At 30.7% G+C, this 22,960-nt stretch overlaps 1 protein-coding gene across 1 annotated transcript in view; it reads left to right on the plus strand.

Annotated features, from left to right (window-relative positions):
- Window positions 1-14,923: 14,923 nt before the first annotated feature.
- The window catches only part of LOC122518872, a 67,614-nt gene continuing 59,577 nt past the window's right edge, over window positions 14,924-22,960 (plus strand). The window contains 2 exon segments of the mRNA XM_043637987.1: window positions 14,924-15,080; window positions 16,544-16,605. Of these exon segments, the coding sequence (XP_043493922.1) occupies window positions 14,924-15,080; window positions 16,544-16,605 (219 nt within the window).

Raw genomic sequence — 22,960 nt, forward strand, 5'->3', positions numbered from 1 at the left:
TTGTATATTTTATTGGGTTTTCCTTAAAGTTCGGGTCGGTTTATATAAATACATATGTTCGATTTATATTTTAATTATATAAATTAGTTGTTTTTTATTCAAATTTTTTTTTTTTTTATATACATATATTTTAAATATTAAATTAAAAAAAAATTTTTTTTTCTTATTTTCCCGGTAGGTAGTTGTAAAATCGCATAACTCTGGTAATATTTAATCGAATTTGACAATATTTATGTAGTTTAATAGCTGCCATATCAAAGAGTAATTAAAACAAAAAGTTTTGATATTTGTTTTTCCAATCAAAAGTTATTGCGTCTTAAAAATAAATAACAATGAGTAAAAAAGTCGGGAAATTTTAAAGTTCTTTTTAAAAAAGAGAAGAATGCGGCTCAGGCTGTTCAAGAATTGTGAGTTTTATGGACATGATATAGTATCAGTATATTTGTGAGAATAGTTGGTTCTAGTTTTTTCAATCTGGAAATTTAGATGTCTAACACTAAACCTACCGATATTTCATGTATACCTATTCCTACCATAAGCAGTCAAATTACCGCTTCAAAAAAACAAAAGTATCTTAATATAGAAAGAGATTTTAGCCAATTGGATAGTAAAAAAAATATTTTTCTGGTGCTACAAAAAAAACCCGCTCCCCGCTTTTCTATTTAGAAAGTTTTAATTATGCATTTTTAGCACATTTTTTAAAAATTACAGCATTTTGTATTACACACTTTTCACATACGTATTTTTTTACATTTTATACAAAATTTTGTTAGTCTTATTGACTTTATAATATCTTATTGATCAACTCTGCCCTTTATAATATTTCGTTAAGTGTATCCTATCGGTCCTGATATTTCCTTGAAAATATTATAAATCGGTGCTCTTCCGCGATTAGACCCTTCTTTTATTTTTTGCCAGACAGTTTAGTCCATAGCAATTTCAATCCCTTCCTCATTTTCACTTTCGGAACTAGTTAGTTAGATTCATAGTTATGAATCTCTTTCTTTTTTGTCCTCTTCGTATATTCAAAATATTCTCTTCGTCCGTATCGCTGTCAAATAAGTCACAATTATTTTCTGATCTATCATCGATCTCGGTAACTTCTTGGTCATCTTCCGAACGATCCTCATTGATATTATTTATTTTGTCTAATAATTGATATTCCTCGAATGTCTTGACATTTTTCGGGATGAATATACAAATGATAAAGTAAAAAACTAAAATATAAAGATCAATTCAAACAAAGCCAAACAAACGTTGAGACCACCGGGGTCACACTCTGACTGTTCCGTGGGGCGGCGTGATCCCTTGTGGATCACTTGTGTTTCAGAAAATTATGTCGTTAAAAAATAAGTTGATATTATATTTTCTCAACTAGACATATACAACTTACGTATAATAAACATTAACATTCAATATTTTACATTGATAACAATTATTTATCATTAATCCCATCATACCCTATTGCATGCCCCTCTCTCTCTCTTCTCTTCTCTCTCTCTCCTCTCCTCCCTCTCCCCCCTCCCTCTCTCTCTTTCTCTTTCCTTCTCTCTCTTCTCTTTTCTTTTCTTTTCTTTCTTCTTCCCCCCCCCCCCCCCCAAACTTTTTCAAACATCACGCTGTGGCCCCGCCTCACGCACAGCGTAATAGATAAGACAGTCCCGCCTCATGCGCGAAAAACTTAGATTTCGCCCGGCGTGAAACGTGTTAATAAATAGAACCCAAAATAATGAACAAACAAAGATTATGTTTCTTGAATACACAAATTTTTTTAATAACATCTCACTTTAATCGGATTTTTTTAAACACGTGAGGGAGGTTGCATTAGTTTCGGCAGATTTAATAATTTAAATTTTTTCCGGATGCTAATAAAGTAAATTATATTCCTCCTCTTACTGATTGTATTGTGCGCAGATTTTCCCAACATGGAGTTCTCTATGATTGTGATAAGCTAATGATCAGGAATAAGAAAGGTTGAATTAAAATAAGAAATAAAACACGTGATTGAGCCAATAGAAAATACATAATATTTTTATTAGCTCGTCAGGGAAAAGCCTTGCGGCATATAAATCCTCATTGATAAATTGTATATAATACTGAACAGCTTCTAAACCAAGATTGGACACGTGGTTCACCTCTCGCTCGCCTCGCTTCTATATAGATACAATAATGAATCTCGCCTCTGGCTCGTCTGTAGAGTGTCAAGAGAGTTTAAACACTTCGCTTATTCTCTTTCTCATCGGTTTGCTGCTTTCGCGGTGATGCACCTCTCTCTCGTACGTGGAAGTATAAGAGATGCACTTATACCTCGCTTATATACAGGGTGATTCACTAACTCTTGCCACCAAGATAGCTCCGAAAATATGACAGTAGCAGGAAAGTTTATACAACAAAAGTTGCAAGAAAAATTCAGGAGTATAATATGACGTCAGTTTTTTTGCTAGGTTTAGTCGCTTCTAAGATTTAAGAGGCAAGTTTGTTTTTTTAAATGGAATGCTATGTTTTGGTACTTATTTTCTGATAACGGCTGTCGTGGTGAATACAGGTGAATCCAACGATGTGTAACATTAAATACAATAAATATTCAATTAATATGACGTACTCATTAAACCTTACTAGTCCGTCTGACTGTTCCGTCCTTTGTCGGACACCTGAAGGATGACGTAACCTTACGCAAGCACGACGCGGAGGAGCTGTATCGTGGCTGGGCGGCTGGTTCGCCAAACTTGACCTTTGTTGATCTTCAAATACCTTAATGTTGCACATTGTTGGATTCACCATGACAGCCGCTATCAGAAAATAAGTGCCGAAACATAGCATTCCATTTAAAAAAACAAACTTGACTCTTAATTCTCTGAAGCGACTTAACCTAGCAAAAAAAACTGACGTCATATTATATTCCCGAATTTTTCATGCAACATTTGTTCTATAAATTTCTTTGCTACTATCATACTTTCAGAGCTATCTTGGTAGCAAGAGTTAATAAATCACTCTGTATATTTTTTTCTTGTATAATATCAGTCCTCATGGGGGGCGTGTACTTTCCAACGGAAGAGAATAGCAAATGCGGTTTTGTTAGCGGGCATAGCAGGGCGTGCTTAGCAACGGTTCAAAGGGGGTGGTGGGGCGGCTATTGACACTCTTCGATATTTTCTAAATGACCAGAGGCGACAATGACTATGACCATATTTTAGGTAAGATTAATATAACCGTACGTATACATACATTAAAATTAAATAAACTGCAAATATTAACTTTTAAAGTGCAAAAAAGAATATAAAAAGTTGTTTTCAAATGATTACATATTCTTTCAAAAGTAATTTTTATTATATTTTATTGTTTAAATTAATTAATAAAACGCGAGTCTCATAAAGCCGTACAATAATAATAAAAGTAATTATAGAATAGATCCTTTTTTGTCTTATAAGCACGGTCAATACAAAATTTACAATACGTATTATTTAGACACTATTAATATTGGGTAGGCAACTAAGTTATTGTGGATTGTGAATAAGAAGGAAAATTCCAAATTCAATAATTTAACTATTAATTTCATAAATAGATAAATATTGGGTTGGCAAGAAAGTAATTTCGGATTTTTAGTGTGAAATAATATTTGAATTTTCTATACAAAAAATGAACTTTAATCAGTCAAATATCTTCCATTTTGTTCGATGACCTTTTGCAATCTTTCTAATAACTTCATTATCCTGCGCTCATAGAATTTCTGGTCCTTAATAGCAAAAAACTCAACTAAGTGCGATTTGAGGTCATCGTTATTACCGAAATTTTAACCCTTTAAGAAGTTTTGTAAACTTCGGAATAAATGATAATCCGATGATGCAAGGTCGGGGCTGTATGAGGGATGCGACATCACTTCCCAACCAAGCTCCAATAGTTTCGTACGTGTTGCTAAAGATGTGTGAGGCCTCGCATTGTCGTGGTGGAACACGATTCCTTCGCAATTTGCAAATTTTGGCATTTACTCTTTTGATTGCTTTCTTCAATTTCATAAGTTGTTAGCAGTAAACATCTGAGTTGATCGTTCGGTTGTTTGGAAGCAGCTCAAAATACACAACACCCTTGTAATTCCACCAGATTGACAGCATGATCTTTTTTTGATGCAACTCAGCTTTTGATATGGTTTGTGCTGGTTCATTATGCTTGGACCATGATCTTTTTCGATTAACTTTATTGAAGACAATCCATTTTTCATCGCCAGTGATAATTCGTTTCAAAAAAGGTCGATTGCATTACGTTTGAAATGTGTATCAGAAACATTGATTCGTTGTGTGAATGAATTTCTTTCAATTAGTGCGGAACCCAAATATCGATCTTCTTAACAAGTCAAAGACGTCTTATATGATTTTCAATTGTTGTGTGTGATACATTTAACTGTTTTGCACAGTTATGTGACGATTCGATTCAATTATCGCTTTCATTTTGTCATCATCAACTTCAGAAGGTCGACCAGAACGTTGGTCAACTTTCAGTGAGAAATCTCCTGAACGACATTTTTTAAACCAATTCTGACAGGTGCGTTCTGTTAAACAATCAACACCATAAACTTCACATATCTCTTTGAGAGCCTCAGCCGCTTTCTTGCCTTTATGAAAATAAAAAAGTAAAATGTGTCGAAAATGCTTATTTTTGCACTCCATGTTAAAACTGACAGTAAACAGACAGTTGTAAACACAATTACACAAAATTGGTTTCTATAGCGACCTAAAGGTATCGACTATCAAATCTTAAAAAAAAAAAATTTTAACATTGAAAGAAAAATAACGAAACAAACATAACGCTAACAACTGGTGCAAACCGAAATTACTTTCTTGCCCACCTAATATAATTTTATTTATCAACTAATAAACTATCATATAAATATAAAAAGTTATCAGAAAAATTCGTTGTGTAGATAATAATGAACAAAATTGCAAAATTTGCAAGCAATTTATGTATTCAACGTAATGAAAGGAATATCTATGCATTTCAAGTGAACGAATAATAATTAATTTTTTCTTAAAAGTCACAGTGATTATTAAAGGAGTAAAATTGTTGTATTTACTTGTTTAGATTTTTCAATTAACAAAAGTGATACTTATATTTAATTTAAATAAATGCGTAGTCAAAATATTTTCTATCTACTGGAATGTCTCATCGAAGGGGACATGTTTCATGGTTAGGTCTTTTACCTTATTGGAGAGTCGTAACAATTGCCCTATAAATCCTACTGTGATAAGTGCATTCCAAAAGTTCACTAGGAGTAGTTGATTGACCCATCACTCCCAAAGAATTACGTCAGAAAAGTATGGATTTTAGCCGAGAAGAAGTCAATCGTTGTCCGAAAACTTCTGTTAATGCAGAAAATCAGCTTCTACCTCCTCTAAGGCAGTCATTCTGATTGTTCTAACAAGTTCTCCGTTCCTACTTCCGATATAATACAATAAGTAGCAACCCCTCGTAAATTCCAGTGCTGATCGGGAAAAAGGTATGTTGTAACTAGGAGTGTAACAATTAAATCTAATTGTCCCATTACATAAGTATCCTTACAGATAAGTTGCCCTCCAGTAGGAAGGGGTATAAGGGTTACTGACTAATTCAACTCCCATCACATATGTATATGATATCAGATACAGTCTCATAGAGAAAATACATTCAGAATTTAATGGATTTTTTGAGCAGTAAGTGTTATAGTGAGTTGGGTTGCTTCTGGTCACTCGTCAAATAATTGTAGGTGCGCAGCTATATCCCCTCATTGATTATCCTCTGGAAGAAATTTTCCTAATTCCGTTAATCTAAATTCTTTCTCACTTGATATAAGAGACATGAGGATTAATCAGAATTCTTGTTCATGTCCATTTGTCTTACTTCAGATGATATCCGATTTAATCTCAAGAAAATTCTCAGTTGAGAACCTATGTGTGAATTTTTTGAAAAAGAGTGGAGTAGGGCAGTAGGAGGGCAGTATTTATGGGTCTTATTTTATCAGATCATGAGTTAACCTTACCTTGCGGCATCGACCTCGGTTCTGTCTCGTTCGATATAATTGGGCTGGTTGGATGATTGGTCCTACCTCCTTGGTAGAAATATAAGGAGCACAAACTCCATGTACACAAATGGGATATAAAAATAAAAGAGCGCCAGTGTTCTATTTTTACCAAAATGAAAGGGAAATAAAGCGGCAGTTTGAAATAGAAATAATAATACGAAATTATAACGGTAGACACTTAGGTTGTTTAAGTATAAATAATTGAAATTAAATAAATAATTATTTAATAATTGTATAAAATAATGTGTAAATAGTAATAATGATAATAAATTTAGATTAAATCTTAATCATTTAGTAAAAAAAAAAAACGAGAATGTGTTATTCAACCTTTTATAATTTTATTCACTTTTCCACTTGGTAGACTTTTTTTTTTTTTTTTTTTTTATTCATTACAGAACATACAATCAATTCTCGACGAGAATTATAAGTACTTTAGGCTGGCGTGATGTAATAACATGAAATGTAAATAAATAAGATTTACAATGGTGAGAATGGTGAGTGTAGATATAATACATTAGACTCAAATAATATTACGATGTTTTAAATCATTCAAATCTTGTTTTAAGGTCAGAAGGGTAGAACCTTTTTAGTCTTCGTACTAGTTCATTTGTTTCCAGTAAATTTTTTGCTAAAGGGTTGGGATGTTTGGCTAAACGGGAGTTGTAGCGTTCACTGAAGCTAACAATTTCTTCTTTTATTGTAGATATTCTTAAATCTTGATGAATTCTTTCGTTTGTAACGTACCATGGGGCATTGCAGATGTTTCGTAGAGTTTTTGATTGGAACCTCTGTAAAATCTCTATATTGGAGTTACTCGCAGTTCCCCATAGTTGGATTCCGTAAGTCCATATGGGTTTTAGAATAGCTTTATAGATAGCGAGCTTTTTTTCCAAATCTAACTTAGACGATCTACCAAACAGCCAATAAATTTTTCTTACTCGTTCTTTGAGGTGTTTTACTTTGGTTTGTATATGTTGCTTCCATGTCAGCCTTTTGTCTAGGATAATACCTAAATATTTGATCGAGTCTCTAACAGGAATATTTACCCCATTAATGACCACAGGGGGACACGTGCCTCTGCGCAATGTGAAGGTTATATGAGCTGATTTACTTTCGTTGATATTGATTCGCCATTTCTGACACCATTTTTCTAGTAAGTGCAGATGACGTTGGAGAATATCAGTCGCGTTTTGTGGATCACTCTCAGATGCTAGCAGAGCTGTATCGTCTGCAAATGTAGCAGGACTGTACACTGCTGAGAAAGCTATTGGGCAATGCCAGTCATATATCATGACACTTGTTGCCTGAAGATGATCTTGTTTATATGGCGCAAGCTCGTAATGTCTTATGTTAGATTTAACTAGAATCGCAGTACCACCATGTGCCCTTCCACTTGGATGATTCGTGGAGTACATCTTATAACCGAAGATTTTAAAATAATTTTTAACCGTAAAGTGTGTCTCCGATATTAATATAATTTGTATGTCATATAATTTTAAAAATGCTTCCAGCTCCAATTTACGTTTCATTAGGCCATTAGCGTTCCAAAGAGCAATGCGTAATGTCTTCATTATTTATTAGTACACGACAGCTTACTTACTATTACCGTTAATAATGAAATGAGATTGTTTGATTGTTCGATTTGTTTATTTATTAGTTCACTTTGTTTTTCGATGAGTTTTTCTAGTCTACTTATAGAATCTGTAAGACTTGAGCTGTTATTATTGTTTACGTTATTTGAATGCTGCGGATTTGAAGTATCTGATATTTGTATATTTTTATTTACGGCTTGTGCGTAAGACATAGATTGGTCGGCGTAACGTTGAATGTTTACCGGTGGGTTGGTTTCGAGATTAGATTGAATATTTACAGTTTTCCTTATTCTAGGTTTAGGAAACGTCTTTTTGTACATCTCTTGGTAGGAAGGGCACCCTTTGTAGTTCGCAGTATGGTTGGCACCGCAGAGGAAACAAGTTGGTGGAGTATCTATAGATTTCTTACAATCTGCCGTAGCATGCTGACCAGAACATTTAACACACTGAAAATTGCGATTGCAATACTTTTGAGTGTGACCATACTTTTGACATCTCTTGCATTGAGCAATTTCCTTTTTCTTACGTGGTGATTCAAATTTGACTATTGTGTTATTCAGTTTTTTATATTGTAGACCATGTTGTTGTTAGGTTTTTGTTTAAGGTCAATAAAGAACATAGATAGTGGGTTGTGTGTAGCTCTGTGATAAATATTACTGATGTTTACAACTTCGTGACCCAGCTCCATTAGTTCGTCTTTCAGGTCGTTCAAATCAGCAGAGTGATGTACGTTACGTAACACAACTCTAAACGAACGTTCTTGTTTTAATTGAAATGTGTGAAAGCTAGCATTTAATGTTTTTAAGGTTTTAGTAATATTTCTGTAGGAGTCCGCATCTGCTGGTAATATACGAACCTGATTATTACTAATTTTATAGGTGTAATTATATTTTTTAACTACATCATTTAGGCATTTAGTTAAAGATTGTATGTCAAGGACGTCATCTATGTAAATTGGAGGAGGTAGTGGTATTTTCTGCACTTGTTCGTTTTGCGGCATATCGCAATCTGTGACTATACTTGAAATTAAGACCGAGAATCTGTTAACGGTTTCGGGTATTCCATTACTTCGAGGAACATTGTTGTTATCGTCATCTATTCTTGCTCTTTTATTGCTACAAGAAGCATGCTCACGCCTATGAGTAGTAACCTCTTGCCATGATGGAAATGTGGTTGATGTTTGCATATCCCGGTCAAGGATTTGCAAAAGGCTCACTGCCATGAGCCGGTGACCGATTTGTTAAAAATTTGAAAATTAAACAGCCAGGTAACGAATTTATTCGTTATACGTAAAATGTAAACAATAAAGTTATAAACACGCGGATCTACACTCTTAACGTCCGTACACTTCGAATGCTAAGACGCAACTTTTCACTTGGTAGACTTGTGACATAAGAATCTTAAATTGCTTCTTTTTGAAAATGCGAATCACGAACATATTGACACTTACTTAATTATTTACTTTGACGTAAACGCGACGCAAGGGGTCAAAAAAAAATATATATAAGTCATTAATTTATAGTAAATCTTGTGCTTCATCGATGCTTTTTTATTTTTTTTTTGAAAATTAATAAAATAGCAGCTTCTGGCATTAGTTTTCGATTTTTCACCAAAAAATCGTGAGTTTCTTGTTTAAAAAAAATCGAAGTTTTTCACGTAAATAAAAATCCTTCAATAAAGAACTAGTTTCTAGTGCTATTATTAAACAGTCAAAATTTTATCAAAATCCATTGAGTTGTTATTGAATTATAGTTGTCATTGACTTGACAAATATAGTTTCGAGAAAAACACATTTAAAAATATTTTATTTGCATACAGTATTATATTTTCGTAAAATTTTGAGCTCGATGGATAAAACTAAACTTTTTTTTATGTATTTTAATCCGTTGAATCCGATCCATTGCTATCTCCTCCCCCTCTTACAAAGGTAATGTTTCCATCTTTATCACCCTTCGATCTCCCATTATGCACCTTCAATCCAAACTCTTCGCATATTAGGTCAGTCAACGAAGGCCAAACATCGACTTTTTTTACTAACAGCTTCAAAATTTGACCTAAGAGTAAGTTGACGACGCTGAATCGAATAATGCTAATTTTATTAAAATCAACCACCGAGGTTTTGAGAAAAAGGGTAAAAAAGGGTAAAATATAGCCTTATCTTAGAATCTAGGCATTTAATCGAAAAAAGTTTCAAACAAAAGTTATAGAGAATTGAAAAATACATGAAAAAAATTCTATGGTTTATCTTCGTATCTGCAAAACTAAACGAGAAAAAGTGGTCAAAGTAATTGTGAGAGTGGGGAAGCAAGTATCGCCCCTATGTCGGTTTTTACACGCGAGCGAGCTAGTGTGCGTGCGAGCGTCCGTGTGCATTAAACACAAACGAAGGATCTTCGGCAATCTTCGGGACTCTCGGTCTAGAATGAAAGTGCGAGTAAGAAAACAAACCAATATTTCTCTCTTTTTATTTATCATGCGATAACGAGTATTTTTGTTTTGGCCATCCATTGTTGAGCGTTCTGTATACGAGTGCGAGTGAGACAATAAACTGATATTTCTCTTTTTATATTTTTTCATTCGGTAGCCAGAATTTTACATCTCGGCCATCGAGTGTCGAGCGTTCTGCATATCTATATATATCGGCGTATAAGCGCGGCACTTTTAAATCGAATCTTGATGCTTATGGCACGCCGTTTCTTTATTTATTGTGAAAAATAATGAACCTTGAGTAAAAAAAAAAATAATTCATTTTAACAGGAACTATTATTATGTAGTTGAGATTAAAAATAATGAGTTAATTTTGTGTCTCGCCATAAAATTAATTAGAATAATTAATTGATATAAATTCTTTGCCTCACAAAAATTTATTTATATATCAAATTAAATACATATTTGAAAAAGAAGAATTTTATATCCACACATAAAATTTATTCAAAATATATATGAAAGGATATTCTAAAAACGTGGAATTTATTTTTTGTCTACAGATAATTTTAATTCATTTTTATTATGTTTTAAGAAAACAGTAATGCATTCTGATTCATCTTCGAAGTCTTAAGAATTGTACGAAATAAATTGAGCTATTATTAAGTGGTGCGTTAGCGTAAGTAGTAACGTCTTTGCTTCTCGCGCTGGTTAATTAACGTTCGATTCTTTGTGGGGGAATTATTTTTTTTATAAAAAATAATATCTATCTAATCTATCCTTAACAAGGAGACGATCAGTGAGTCTCACCTCAGATTTTTTTCAAATTTTGCACTAACGATATAAATTTTATTAGGAAATCAACATTATTACGCGAGTAATAAAATTACCAATTATAAATAAAATAATATCCAATAAATAACAAAAATTAATTTTTAACGTGCCGAAACGATACATTTTTTAGGATGATATTTACAGGATGAATTTGTAATTTAAGTAATAAACTTCGTTTATTTGTGCAAGATGTAAAAAAATTTATTGCTTTTAATTTTTTTGTAATAATTTTAATTTTTTTTTCTATATATAATTAGAAATTGGGAAATGTAAAAATAATTTATATAACCTAAGGATAGAAAAACTTATAAAAAAAATAATTCCCCCACGAAGAATCGAACGTTAATAAACCAGCGCGAGAAGCGAAGACGTTACTACTTACGCTAACGTACCACTTGGTAATTGTCCAATTTTTTTCGTACAATTCTTAAGACTTCGAAGAGGAATCAGAATGCATTACTGTTTTCTTATAACATAATAAAAATGAATTAAAATTATGTATAGACAAAAAATAAATTCCACGTTTTTAGAATATCCTTTCATATATATCTTGAATTAATTTTATGTGTGGTTATAAAATTCTTCTTTTTCAAATATGTATTTAATTTGATAAACTAATAAATTTTTACGAGACAAAAAGTCAGTAATTTAAAATTTTATAAAATACATAATTTAATAGGAAAAATATTTAAATTTTAAATTTCGTCCTAAAGAGAATACGTATTCAATTTGATATACAAATAAATTTTTGTGAGGCAAAGAATTTATATCAATTAATTATTCTAATTAATTTTATGGCGAGACACAAAATTAACTCATTATTTTTACTCTCAACTACATAATAATAGTTCCTGTTAAAATGAATTATTTTTTTTTTTACTCAAGGTTCATTATTTTTGACAATAAATAAAGAAACGGCGTGCCATAAGCATCAAGATTCGATTTAAAAGTGCCGCGCTTATACGCCGATATATATAGATATGCAGAACGCTCGACACTCGATGGCCGAGATGTAAAATTCTGGCTACCGAATGAAAAATATAAAAAGAGAAATATCAGTTTATTGTCTCACTCGCACTCGTATACGGAACGCTCAACAATGGATGGCCAAAACAAAAATACTCGTTATCGCATGATAAATAAAAAGAGAGAAATATTGGTTTGTTTTCTCACTCGCACTTTCATTCAAGACCGAGAGTCCCGAAGATTGCCGAAGATCCTTCGTTTGTGTTTAGTGCACGCGGACGCTCGCACGCACACTAGAATACTAGTGCGCTCGCGTATAAAAACCGACAGAGGGGTAATACTTGCTTTCCCCCCACTCTTACAATTATTTTCGCATCTTTAATCCAATTTTATTCGCTTATTTTTGAAAATACGAAGATAACTCATAGTACATTTTTTATGTATTTTTCAATTCTCCACAACTTTTGTTTAAAACTTTTTTCAAATAAAGGCCTAGATTCTAAGATAAAGCCATTTTTTAACCTTTATTTACCCTTTTTCTTAAAAACGGCACTTTCCACCTCAAAAAAATTAGCACCATTCGATTCAGCGTCGTCTATTTACCCTTATATCAAGTTTCCATGTTCTTTCCTGAGATATGAAGGAAACGGCCCGCGTTGACTGGACTATAAGTAACGTAAGAAATGGAAAAAAAAACTCGAACGAAGCAGTCATTAATTCAATTTTTGAGCGAAAAACTTCATTCAAAAATGAACAATGACAACATTAATTTACAATGAGATCAAGCACTATCATCGACGCTGTATTCTTCCGTTATTTTCAAAACTTTAAATTACAAATTATTCGTATGATACTTCAGTAATTATAAAAATATCATTTCATTTTTACATCTCAACCAATGGAAATCGATGAATAAAGTACAATTTACAGTTTAAAACATGCGACACTTTAAACAACAACCCATTTCCATCAATAAAATAAAAATTTAGCTGATCATAGGTAGAAGTTTCGCTTCCTACGCGCGAGAACCTTACGTACTATTTTTTATTTTGTACAGACCCAAAATCTTTAACATTAAAATTTCACATAAAAATTTATTGAATTTTTAAAATCGAGGTATCTTATTGGTATTATTAAAATTTATTTTGCTTATTATGACTAACATTCAAATAAGAGCAAATTGTTTTCTGATGTATAAATAACAAATATTAAAACCAACGTGTCTACAGATTTTACTTTTTTTTTCAAGCATCGATGTGATTTTTAGAACTTATTAAAACAGATGAAAAGTAGTCATTTTTGTGATGGAATTAGTTTTGATAGTAATAGGTATTAATTATTTTAAAAATAGCATAAAATATTATATTTTCTGATTTTAACTGCGATGTTATCATTTAAAATGTTAAGTTTATATCTATATATATATAATTTCTTTCTCTGCTATATATTTAAACATTAATTTATAAAAAAAAGTTTTTTTCTATCTCTCTTATTTTAAGCTTCTCAATTTCTGAAGTCAGATGTTTTTTTAACAGATTTTCTACAATGTGAACTAATATAATTTTACCAAATGAAAAGATACAACAATATAAAGAGTGTATCGATTTGAATCCTGTTGGACATTTAGAAGACAGTTACAAAATCGCAAACAAAACGCTTAAAAAGTTTTAAGTTTTGTATCAAAAAATTAAATATAAATAAATGTTCAAAAAAAGAAAATGCTCACGCTTGCAAATAAAGGTAATTAAAGTGTAGTATATAGTATTTTTATGGTTTATTCGAATTAATAGTTTGTTGGTGTATTTTATGTGTAGAATAATGAACTGTCTCAATTAATTAATGAGCTAAAATTAAAATGTGCAGAAGTAAAAATTGAAAGAATTCGAGCAAGCAATAGCTGACCTATTGGAAATTCAACACAAAGTCGTTCGAGCCAATTTCGATTCCACTAAGATTACAAATTTTAAGATAGCAAAGATTCAATATAGAATGGGTATATAAGTGTCTTCTAATTAGAATTAAAAGCCCTGCAGAGTATATGACCAACTTGGAAAAAGACAAATTTTACCCTTTCCTTGCAAAGATACTTTAAATTCTTACATCCAAAAATTGGATCGGTTTCCTAAATTATTCTTCATGTAACTATCGAATTGCTGTTATCTCTTCCTCTTTTAGCTTTATCTCTTCTGTAGATTTGCTTGAGTGTCTTTCTTTTTATCAACTTTTCATTCGCTTTCAAATAATTACTTTTTCAAACTTTGTAATAATGTTTGAATAAAATTTATTTAAAAAATTTCAACACATTTTCTATCAGGCACACGTCTTATTGATAAAATAACTTTAAGTGAAGGGGTAAAATTAAATTCACGTACTATACAATTGGATGGCATTGTTAATTTGAAAGCTCATATGCCAGAGCGTTTAATGAACACTAGAGCTGCTCAAGATTTAGTATTCATGTTACAGTCTTTCCAAGGTGGCTGCGTACAAGTTGTTGGAAGTATTTTAAATAAAAATTCAGTGACTAATGAAATTCAACCTAAGCTACTTATAGAATGAGTACTGTTACTTGAAAAATCAGGATTTCATGTTGATTAAATAACTTGCGATGGTACACAATGGAACCGCAGAGTGTGGAAACTGTTTGGAACAGAAGATCATAAATTTAGTTGCACGCATCCCTTTGATTTTATTAAACACTTATGGTTTCTGTTTGACTTTTCACATTTGCTGAAACGTTTGAGAAATAAAGTAATTGATACTCCATCTTTCTGAATAAATAACTAAAAAATCGCGCTTTTAAATTCTTATTAATTCTTAACGCTTAATTGCTTTTAAATTCTCTCCTCATCATCTAAGGCTTGAAGATTTTCAAAAACTGAATGTACTTCTTGCAATGCAAGTATGTTGTTATCAGTAACTAATGATTTATTTTTACATTTTTCATTCGTAAAATTCCAAGTTTAAATTGCTTTTATTTATACTTCTTACCTCATAAAAATTAATCCGTCTAATTAAATTTATATTTTAGTTATTATCACGCCAATTAAGAGTTACAATGTCTATGTATAAAGACGATTATTATGAATTGCATGACTTTAATGCTACGGTTGTATTTATGGAAAAGATTGATAATTCAATTTCAGCTATGAATTCTCGAGACTCTGAAATTGCGTTACGTTTGGATATGAATTGTCAAATGCAAGAGACTGATTGTAAATTGAATAAATTAAATTACAATAATTCCACATTTTCAATTAATTAACACGTTAATGGCCACGTCGTCTGAATTCGGATGGTAGCAAAAGTTCTCATCTGGCTAAATCATCCGAATTCGAAAGATGCTTCGAATACTTCTTTCGATGCTTCGATACTTTCTTTTAGATACATTTTTATAACGATAGTAATAGGCATTACACATCTCTGCATTAGTATTAGAAATCTGAAAAACTGAAACAAAAATTTAAATGTATACTGATACTGATCAAAAAGCTGAAAGATATTATGATTTAATAAGAATTATTGTAGAAAATAATTTATAAATAACTAAGATGTATTCATTTTTCAATTCTTTTGATAGAATATTAATACACATGGTTCCTTGCCAGTGTGAATAAAAAGAAGACGGTGTCTTTCAAAATCTTTCATGATTTCAGTATCGACGGCTACTTCTTATCGTTGTTGAAAATAATGCGCTCTCTCTTCCAGTAAAATGATTGATCATCTATGCAAAGAGAATAAGTTTTCTAATGCTTTGAATAAATATTTTTCAAGAGAATTATAATATTTGTTTCTTTCAGAAGCAAGATTATTATTTTTACCTTTTCACAGATTCATGTCTTGCTTATTCCTTGTAATTGTGGTTGAATTCTATTCTCATAATAATTCACATGAAATCTCTACGAGGGAGACATTAGTAAAAAAAAATTTTTATATCGTTAACCCATTGGAAAATAAAATTTAAATGCACAGACCCGATGCTGCAAGGAAATCTTTTTCTTGGGTGCGTTACAGTCCTTTATTGGAACAAAAAATGTAGAGCCGCATATTTAGCTAAAATTATTTAAGAAAGTAGTTTACGTATGAAATATAAACATATAAAAATAGAAACAGATCCCCATAAATTGAATTAAAATATAATATAATACATATTTTTTACTCGGTAAAGTATTTTAACTGAACATTAAGCTATTTTACTTACTATTGTTTGTTATAATATCAGGATAAAGAGAACAATTTGTAATTCATCGGTATATTTAGATTAAAATCAGAAAATTGTTAACGTATGGTTAAGCAATAAAAAAAATCGTACAGCATGTTATCCAGTTTATTCATTTTCAACCTAAGTTGATGATCACTATAGAGAAGAAATGAAACGAATTAAAACTAATAAATAATAATACATACCTCAGTTAACCTCAAAAAACTAATAAATAATAATACATACCTCAGTTAACCTCAAAAAACTAATAAATAATAATACATACCTAAGTTAACCTCAAAAAACTAATAAATAATAATACATACCTCAGTTAACCTCAAAAAACTAATAAATAATAATACATACCTCAATTAACCTCAAGAAAGACTTTTATTATTATATACACATATAATCAATGTTTTTAATGATATTTTTAAAGATATTCACAGTTTTATAATATCAATCACCACTGTATAGGCCAGTCAACGCGGGCCAAAAATCGACATTTTTTACTAACAGCTTCAAAATTTGATCTAAGGGTAAGTTGACGAAGCTGAATCGAATGGTGCTAATTATAATAAAATCAGCAACCAGCATCTTGGGGAAAAAGGGTAAAAAAGGGTAAAATATAGCCTTCTCTTAGAATCTAAGCATTTAATCGAAAAAAGTTTCAAACAAAAGTTGTAGAGAATTGAAAGATACATAAAAAATGTTTTATGAGTTATCTTCGTATTTTCAAAAATAAGCGAATAAAATTGGATTGAAGATGGGAAAATAATTGTAAGAGTGGGGAAGCAAGTCCCGCCTCTCAGTCGGCTTTTACACGCGAGCGGGCTAGTGTGCGTGCGAGCGTCCGTGTGCACTAATAAACAAACGAAGGATATTCGGTAATCTTCAGGACTCTCGGTCTTGAATGAAAGTGCGAGTGAGAGAACAAACCAATATTTCTCTCTTTTTATTTATCATGCGATAACGAGTATTATTGTCCTTGGCCATCGATTGTTGAGCGTTCTGATATTTCTCTTTTTATATTTTTTCTTTCGGTAGCAAGAATTTTACGTCTTGGCCATTGAGCGTCGAGCGTTTTGTATACGAGTGCGAGTGAGAAAGAAAACCGATATTTCTCTCTTTCTATTTTTTCACTCGGTAGCCAGAATTTTACGTCTTGGCCATCGAGCGTCGAGCGTTTTGTATATCTATATATATCGGCGTATAAGCGCGGCATTTTTAAATCGAATCTTAATGCTTATGGCACGTTGTTTCTTTATTTATTGTCAAAAATAATGAACCTTGAATAAATAAAAAACAATAATTCTTTCTAATTGTCTTAATAAAATTTATATTAAAATTTTTTCTTTCTTTTTAATTTTTTTTTTCTAATAAATTTTTCGTAATAAAATTTATATTAAATTTTTCTTTCTTTTTAATTTTTTCCTAATAAATTTTCCTTAATAAAATTTATATCGTAAGCCAAAAATAAATTCGCACTACCTATAATGCAAATGCATTTTTTTTTAATTATATTTTCTATCAAATTATTATAAAATACTATTGAAAAAATATAAAAAAAATTTATTAACGTATTTTTTTGGCTGTAGTAGTGTAGTGGCTACTGTAGCTAAGTGTGTGTATGTTTTTCACGTCGCCGATACCTATATTTTATCTTGACAATGCTAACAAGTATGTTTACCTTTTTTTTTCTTTTTCTTTTCGTTCTTTTTCTTTGCTTTCTTATTTCTTTTTTTCGTTATTATGAAGTAAACTTAATAAATTTTTTTTCTATTTTTTCAATAATATTTTATAATAATTTTATAGAAAATATAATTAAAAATAAAATGCATTTGCATTATAGGCAGTGCGAATTTATTTTTGGCTTACGATATAAATTTTATTAAGGAAAATTTTTTAAGAAAAAATTAAAAAGAAAGAAAAATTAAATATAAATTTTATTAAGAAAAATTTATTAGGAAAAAAAAATTAAAAAGAAAGAAGAAATTTTAATATAAATTTTATTAAGAAAATTAGAAAAAACTATTGTTTTTTTTTTATTCAAGTAGCCCAGTCAACGCGGGCCATACCCGGAACTTTTCTTGTTTATGTTTCAAAATTTGATCTAAGGGTAAATTGACGACGATGAATCGAATGGTGCTAATTATAATAAAATCAGCAACCGGCATCTTGGGGAAAAAAGGTAAAAAAGGGTAAAATATAGCCTTATCTTAGAATCTAGGCATTTAATCGAAAAAAGTTTCAAACAAAAGTTGTAGAGAATTAAAATATACATAAAAAATGTTCTATGAGTTATCTTCGTATTTTCAAAAATAAGCGAATAAAATTGGATTGAAGATGGGAAAATAATTGTAAGAGTGGGGAAGCAAGTCCCGCCTCTCAGTCGGCTTTTACACGCGAGCGGGCTAGTGTGCGTGCGAGCGTCCGTGTGCACTAATAAACAAACGAAGGATCTTCGGTAATCTTCAGGACTCTCGGTCTTGAATGAAAGTGCGAGTGAGAGAACAAACCAATATTTCTCTCTTTTTATTTATCATGCGATAACGAGTATTATTGTCCTTGGCCATCGATTGTTGAGCGTTCTGATATTTCTCTTTTTATATTTTTTCTTTCGGTAGCAAGAATTTTACGTCTTGGCCATCGAGCGTCGAGCGTTTTGTATACGAGTGCGAGTGAGAAAGAAAACCGATATTTCTCTCTTTCTATTTTTTCTTTCGGTAGCGAGAATTTTTCGTTTTGGCCATCGTGCGTCGAGCGTTCTATATATCTATATATATCGGCGTATAAGCGCGGCACTTTTAAATCGAATCTTGATGCTTATGGCACGCCATTTCTTTATTTATTGTCAAAAATAATGAACCTTGAGTAAAAAAAAAATAATTCATTTTAACAGAAACTATTATTATTTAGTTGAGAGTAAAAATAATGAATTAATTTTGTGTCTCGCCATAAAATTAATTAGAATAAATAATTGATATAAATTCTTTGCCTCACAAAAATTTATTTGTATATCAAATTGAATACGTATTCTCTTTAAGACGAAATTTAAAATTTAAATATTTTTCCTATTAAATTATGTATTTTATAAAATTTTAAATTACTGATTTTTTGGCTCGTAAAAATTTATTAGTGTATCAAATTGAATACATATTTGAAAAAGAAGAATTTTATATCCACACATAAAATTAATTCAAGATATATATGAAAGGATATTCTAAAAACGTGGAATTTATTTTTTGTCTACACATAATTTTAATTCATTTTTATTATGTTATAAGAAAACAGTAATGCATTCCGATTCATCTTCGAAGTCTTAAGAATTGTACGAAAAAAATTGAGCAATTATCAATTGGTGCGTTAGCGTAAGTAGTAACGTCTTCGCTTCTCGCGCTGGGTATTTAACGTTCGAATCTTCGCGGGGGAATTATTTTTTTTATAAGTTTTTCTATCCTTAGGTTATATAAATTGTTTTTACGTTTCCTAATTTCTAATTATATATAGAAAAAAATTAAAATTATTACAAAAAAATTAAAAGCAATAAATTTTTTTACATCTTGCACAAATAAACGAAGTTTATTACTTAAATTACAAATTCATCCTGTAAATATCATCCTAAAAAATTGTGAAGGATAGAAAAACTTATAAAAAAAATAATTCCCCCGCGAAGATTGGAACGTTAAATACCCAGCGCGAGAAGCGAAGACGTTACTACTTATACGCTAACGCACCAATTGATAATTGCTCAATTTTTTCGTACAATTCTAAGACTTCGAAGATGAAATCGGAATGCATTACTGTTGTCTTATAAACGAAATAAAAATGAATTAAATGTGTAGACAAAAATAAATTCCACGTTTTATCAAGAATAGGCCTTTCAATATATATATTGAATTATTTTGATGTGTGGATAAAAATTCTTCTTTTTTTAAATATGTATTCAATTTGATACACTAATAAATTTTTACGAGCCAAAAAATCAGTAATTTAAAATTTTATAAAATACATAATTTTAATCGGAAAAATATTTCAATTTTAAATTTCGTCTTAAAGAGAATACGTTTCAATTTGATATACAAAAAAAGTTTTGTGAGGCAAAGAATTTATCAAGTATTTATTCTAGTAATTGTTATGGCGAGACACAAAATTATTCATTATTTTACTCTCAACTAAATAATAATAGTGTCTGTTAATGAATTATTTTTTTTTACTCAAGGGTTCATTATTTTTGACAAAAATAAAGAAATGGCGTGCCATAAGCATCAAAGATTCGATTTAAAGTGCCGCGCTATACGCCGATCTATATAGATATATAGACGCTCGACGCACGATGGCCAAAAACGAAAAAATTCTCGCTACCGAAAGAAAAATAGAAGAGAGAAATATCGGTTTTCTTCTCACTCGCACTCGTTACAAAACGCTCGACGCTCAATGGCCAAGACGTAAAATTCTTGCTACCGAAAGAAAAAATATAAAAAGAGAAATATCAGAACGCTCAACAATCGATGGCCAAGGACAATAATACTCGTTGCATACGATGATATAAAGAGAGAATATTGGTTTGTTCGCTACACTCGCACTTGCATTCAAGACCGAGAGTCCTTTATTTTTGCGCAAGATTTTAAAAAATTTATTATTTCTAATTTTTTTTGTATAAATAATTTCTCTTTCCTGTATATATATATAAATTAATAAATAGAAAAAAAAATTAGAAAACAGAAAGAAAAAAAATTAATAAAAAAAAATTCCCCCACGAAGGATCGAACACTAACTAACCGCGCGAGAAGCGAGAACGCTACAACTGACGCTATCGCGTCACTTGATACGCAGGCAAAATTAAAATAATTTAAACATATATACAACAAAAGTCAAAACTTTAAAACCTTTTTTCTCAAAAACAACTGCGCATTTTGAAAAAACCCTTTACCACGATAACACCCTAAAAGTATACTACTAATACACAAAAGCTCGTTAAGATCTGTGGGGGTCCCAGTGTAAGGTCCCCTTGTTAGATCAAGTTTACACACCTTAATCAAAAATGGGAAGTTTGGCTCTTTTTGACTTGCCTATTTTGTTACATATCATATTATATACGTGTTATCCCCGTCTATTATTTGTCGTCATTTCTTTGCAACGTCTTTTGTTATTTCTTTGCAGCGTCTTTAGTCATTTCTTTGTAACGTCTTTCGGCATTTCTTTGTAACGTCTTTTTTCTTAATTTTTCCTTTCTTTCAAATCCCCACTTCGCACCCTCACGGATGGCATTGATCGTATGATTTCTTTGCTTTCGGTCACGTACGTTATAAGCACTCACAGCACGCGATACATACATTCTTATACACTCATACTCACACCATACACACGACAAAAGAAAGACATTTTCCTTAACTTTCCTTATAAGGAAATTGTCTGCAGCTATTATCGGAACATCTATAGGCACACTTCTAAAAGAAATCGCTCTTCGTTATCTACGTCTCAAATTTCTTTCCGTTCCCTCGGGACAGGAAATACTGCTTTATTGTTCACTCTCGAATTTCTCTTATCCTCACAATAGGAAGATAAAGTATTTGTAAGTTTTCTTTAAAAATAAAAAAAAAATTCCCTCCAGAAAAAACGCAAGAATCAGTCTGAAAATTGGACTAAAATTAAAAGTGTTTCTTTTACTTGTTGAAGAAACACTTATAGCGCTGCGTTATCTAAATCTCTAAATTTCTAATTTTTCACTTTTTGATATCCCTAAGCAGAGAAAGGATTTTAAGTGCGTAAATTTTACCGTTATATCTGTTTCAACATATAATACGAATTATACGATCAAAATCTAGGATTCTTCAATTATATATAGCCTATGCAATATTCAACTTCGCCTAATACAATTAATGAACTGATTTAATATGTTCGGAATGCTTATTTTAAATTAAACGGAGAGATGCTTGATGATATTTATGTAATATTACAAACGTGTATGAAATTAAAATAAATCAGTTGAATTAAGCAAATTATATAAGGGCTGATTATAGTTTTAAAATTTATTTAAATATATTAGTTGTGAACAATCTGACAACCTAACACGTCCAATCAATTCGGGATTAATTATTCTCTTTTCTCATCATTTTTTGAGCTACGATTTTTCCCGCACACTTTGTCCTTTCTCTTGTTCTAATTTATATAAATTATTAATTTTAATATAGTAATTATAACTCACAATTGGTTTTATCTCACGTAGTTACAGTGCAGCTACTGGTACAAACGACGTAGCCCCTAACAATGTAATCTAAAATATGTATATCAAATAGCGAGTAGTGTAACAAGTGCTCACAATCACAGTTAGTAATTTACTATCCATAACTTTTGAGATTGTGCTTACAGCATTAACACTACAACTATACGAACTAAGTTAGTCGAATTTACTGGTTCAAGTAAAGCTAGTTTCTATTATTTGAATATTATTTTTTTTAATATAAATATGTTTTATTGTAGGTAAATTTTTAGCAATATGTTGTTAAATCTGAATTGACATTGAATAGATACTTAAAAAAATATTAAAAAGTTTGTATTTAATACTATTTATTATTTTAATTTTAATTAAATTTATATACCAGTCAAAAATATTAGTTTAAATGAAGTGAGTCTCTATTATTAATTTTTTTACAGTATAAATATTTATAATATTAATTACGCATTTTTATAACAATATTTTTTACTTGACATTAAATAAAAGTTAAAAAATATGTAAATAAACATTTATATTTATATTTTCTTTTTAATTTTCTTTCAAATATATTATGTGGTTAATTTAGTTCCTGCGTTGTACGTGTGGTTGCCATTTTTTTCGTATGAATTTTTCTCATTACATGCAAGCGTTTTGAAACAGTCATTGAAGAAGCACTT

Source organism: Polistes fuscatus, unplaced genomic scaffold (genome assembly GCF_010416935.1).
Source record: "Polistes fuscatus isolate 324 unplaced genomic scaffold, CU_Pfus_HIC Scaffold27, whole genome shotgun sequence".
Lineage (NCBI taxonomy): Eukaryota > Metazoa > Arthropoda > Insecta > Hymenoptera > Vespidae > Polistes > Polistes fuscatus.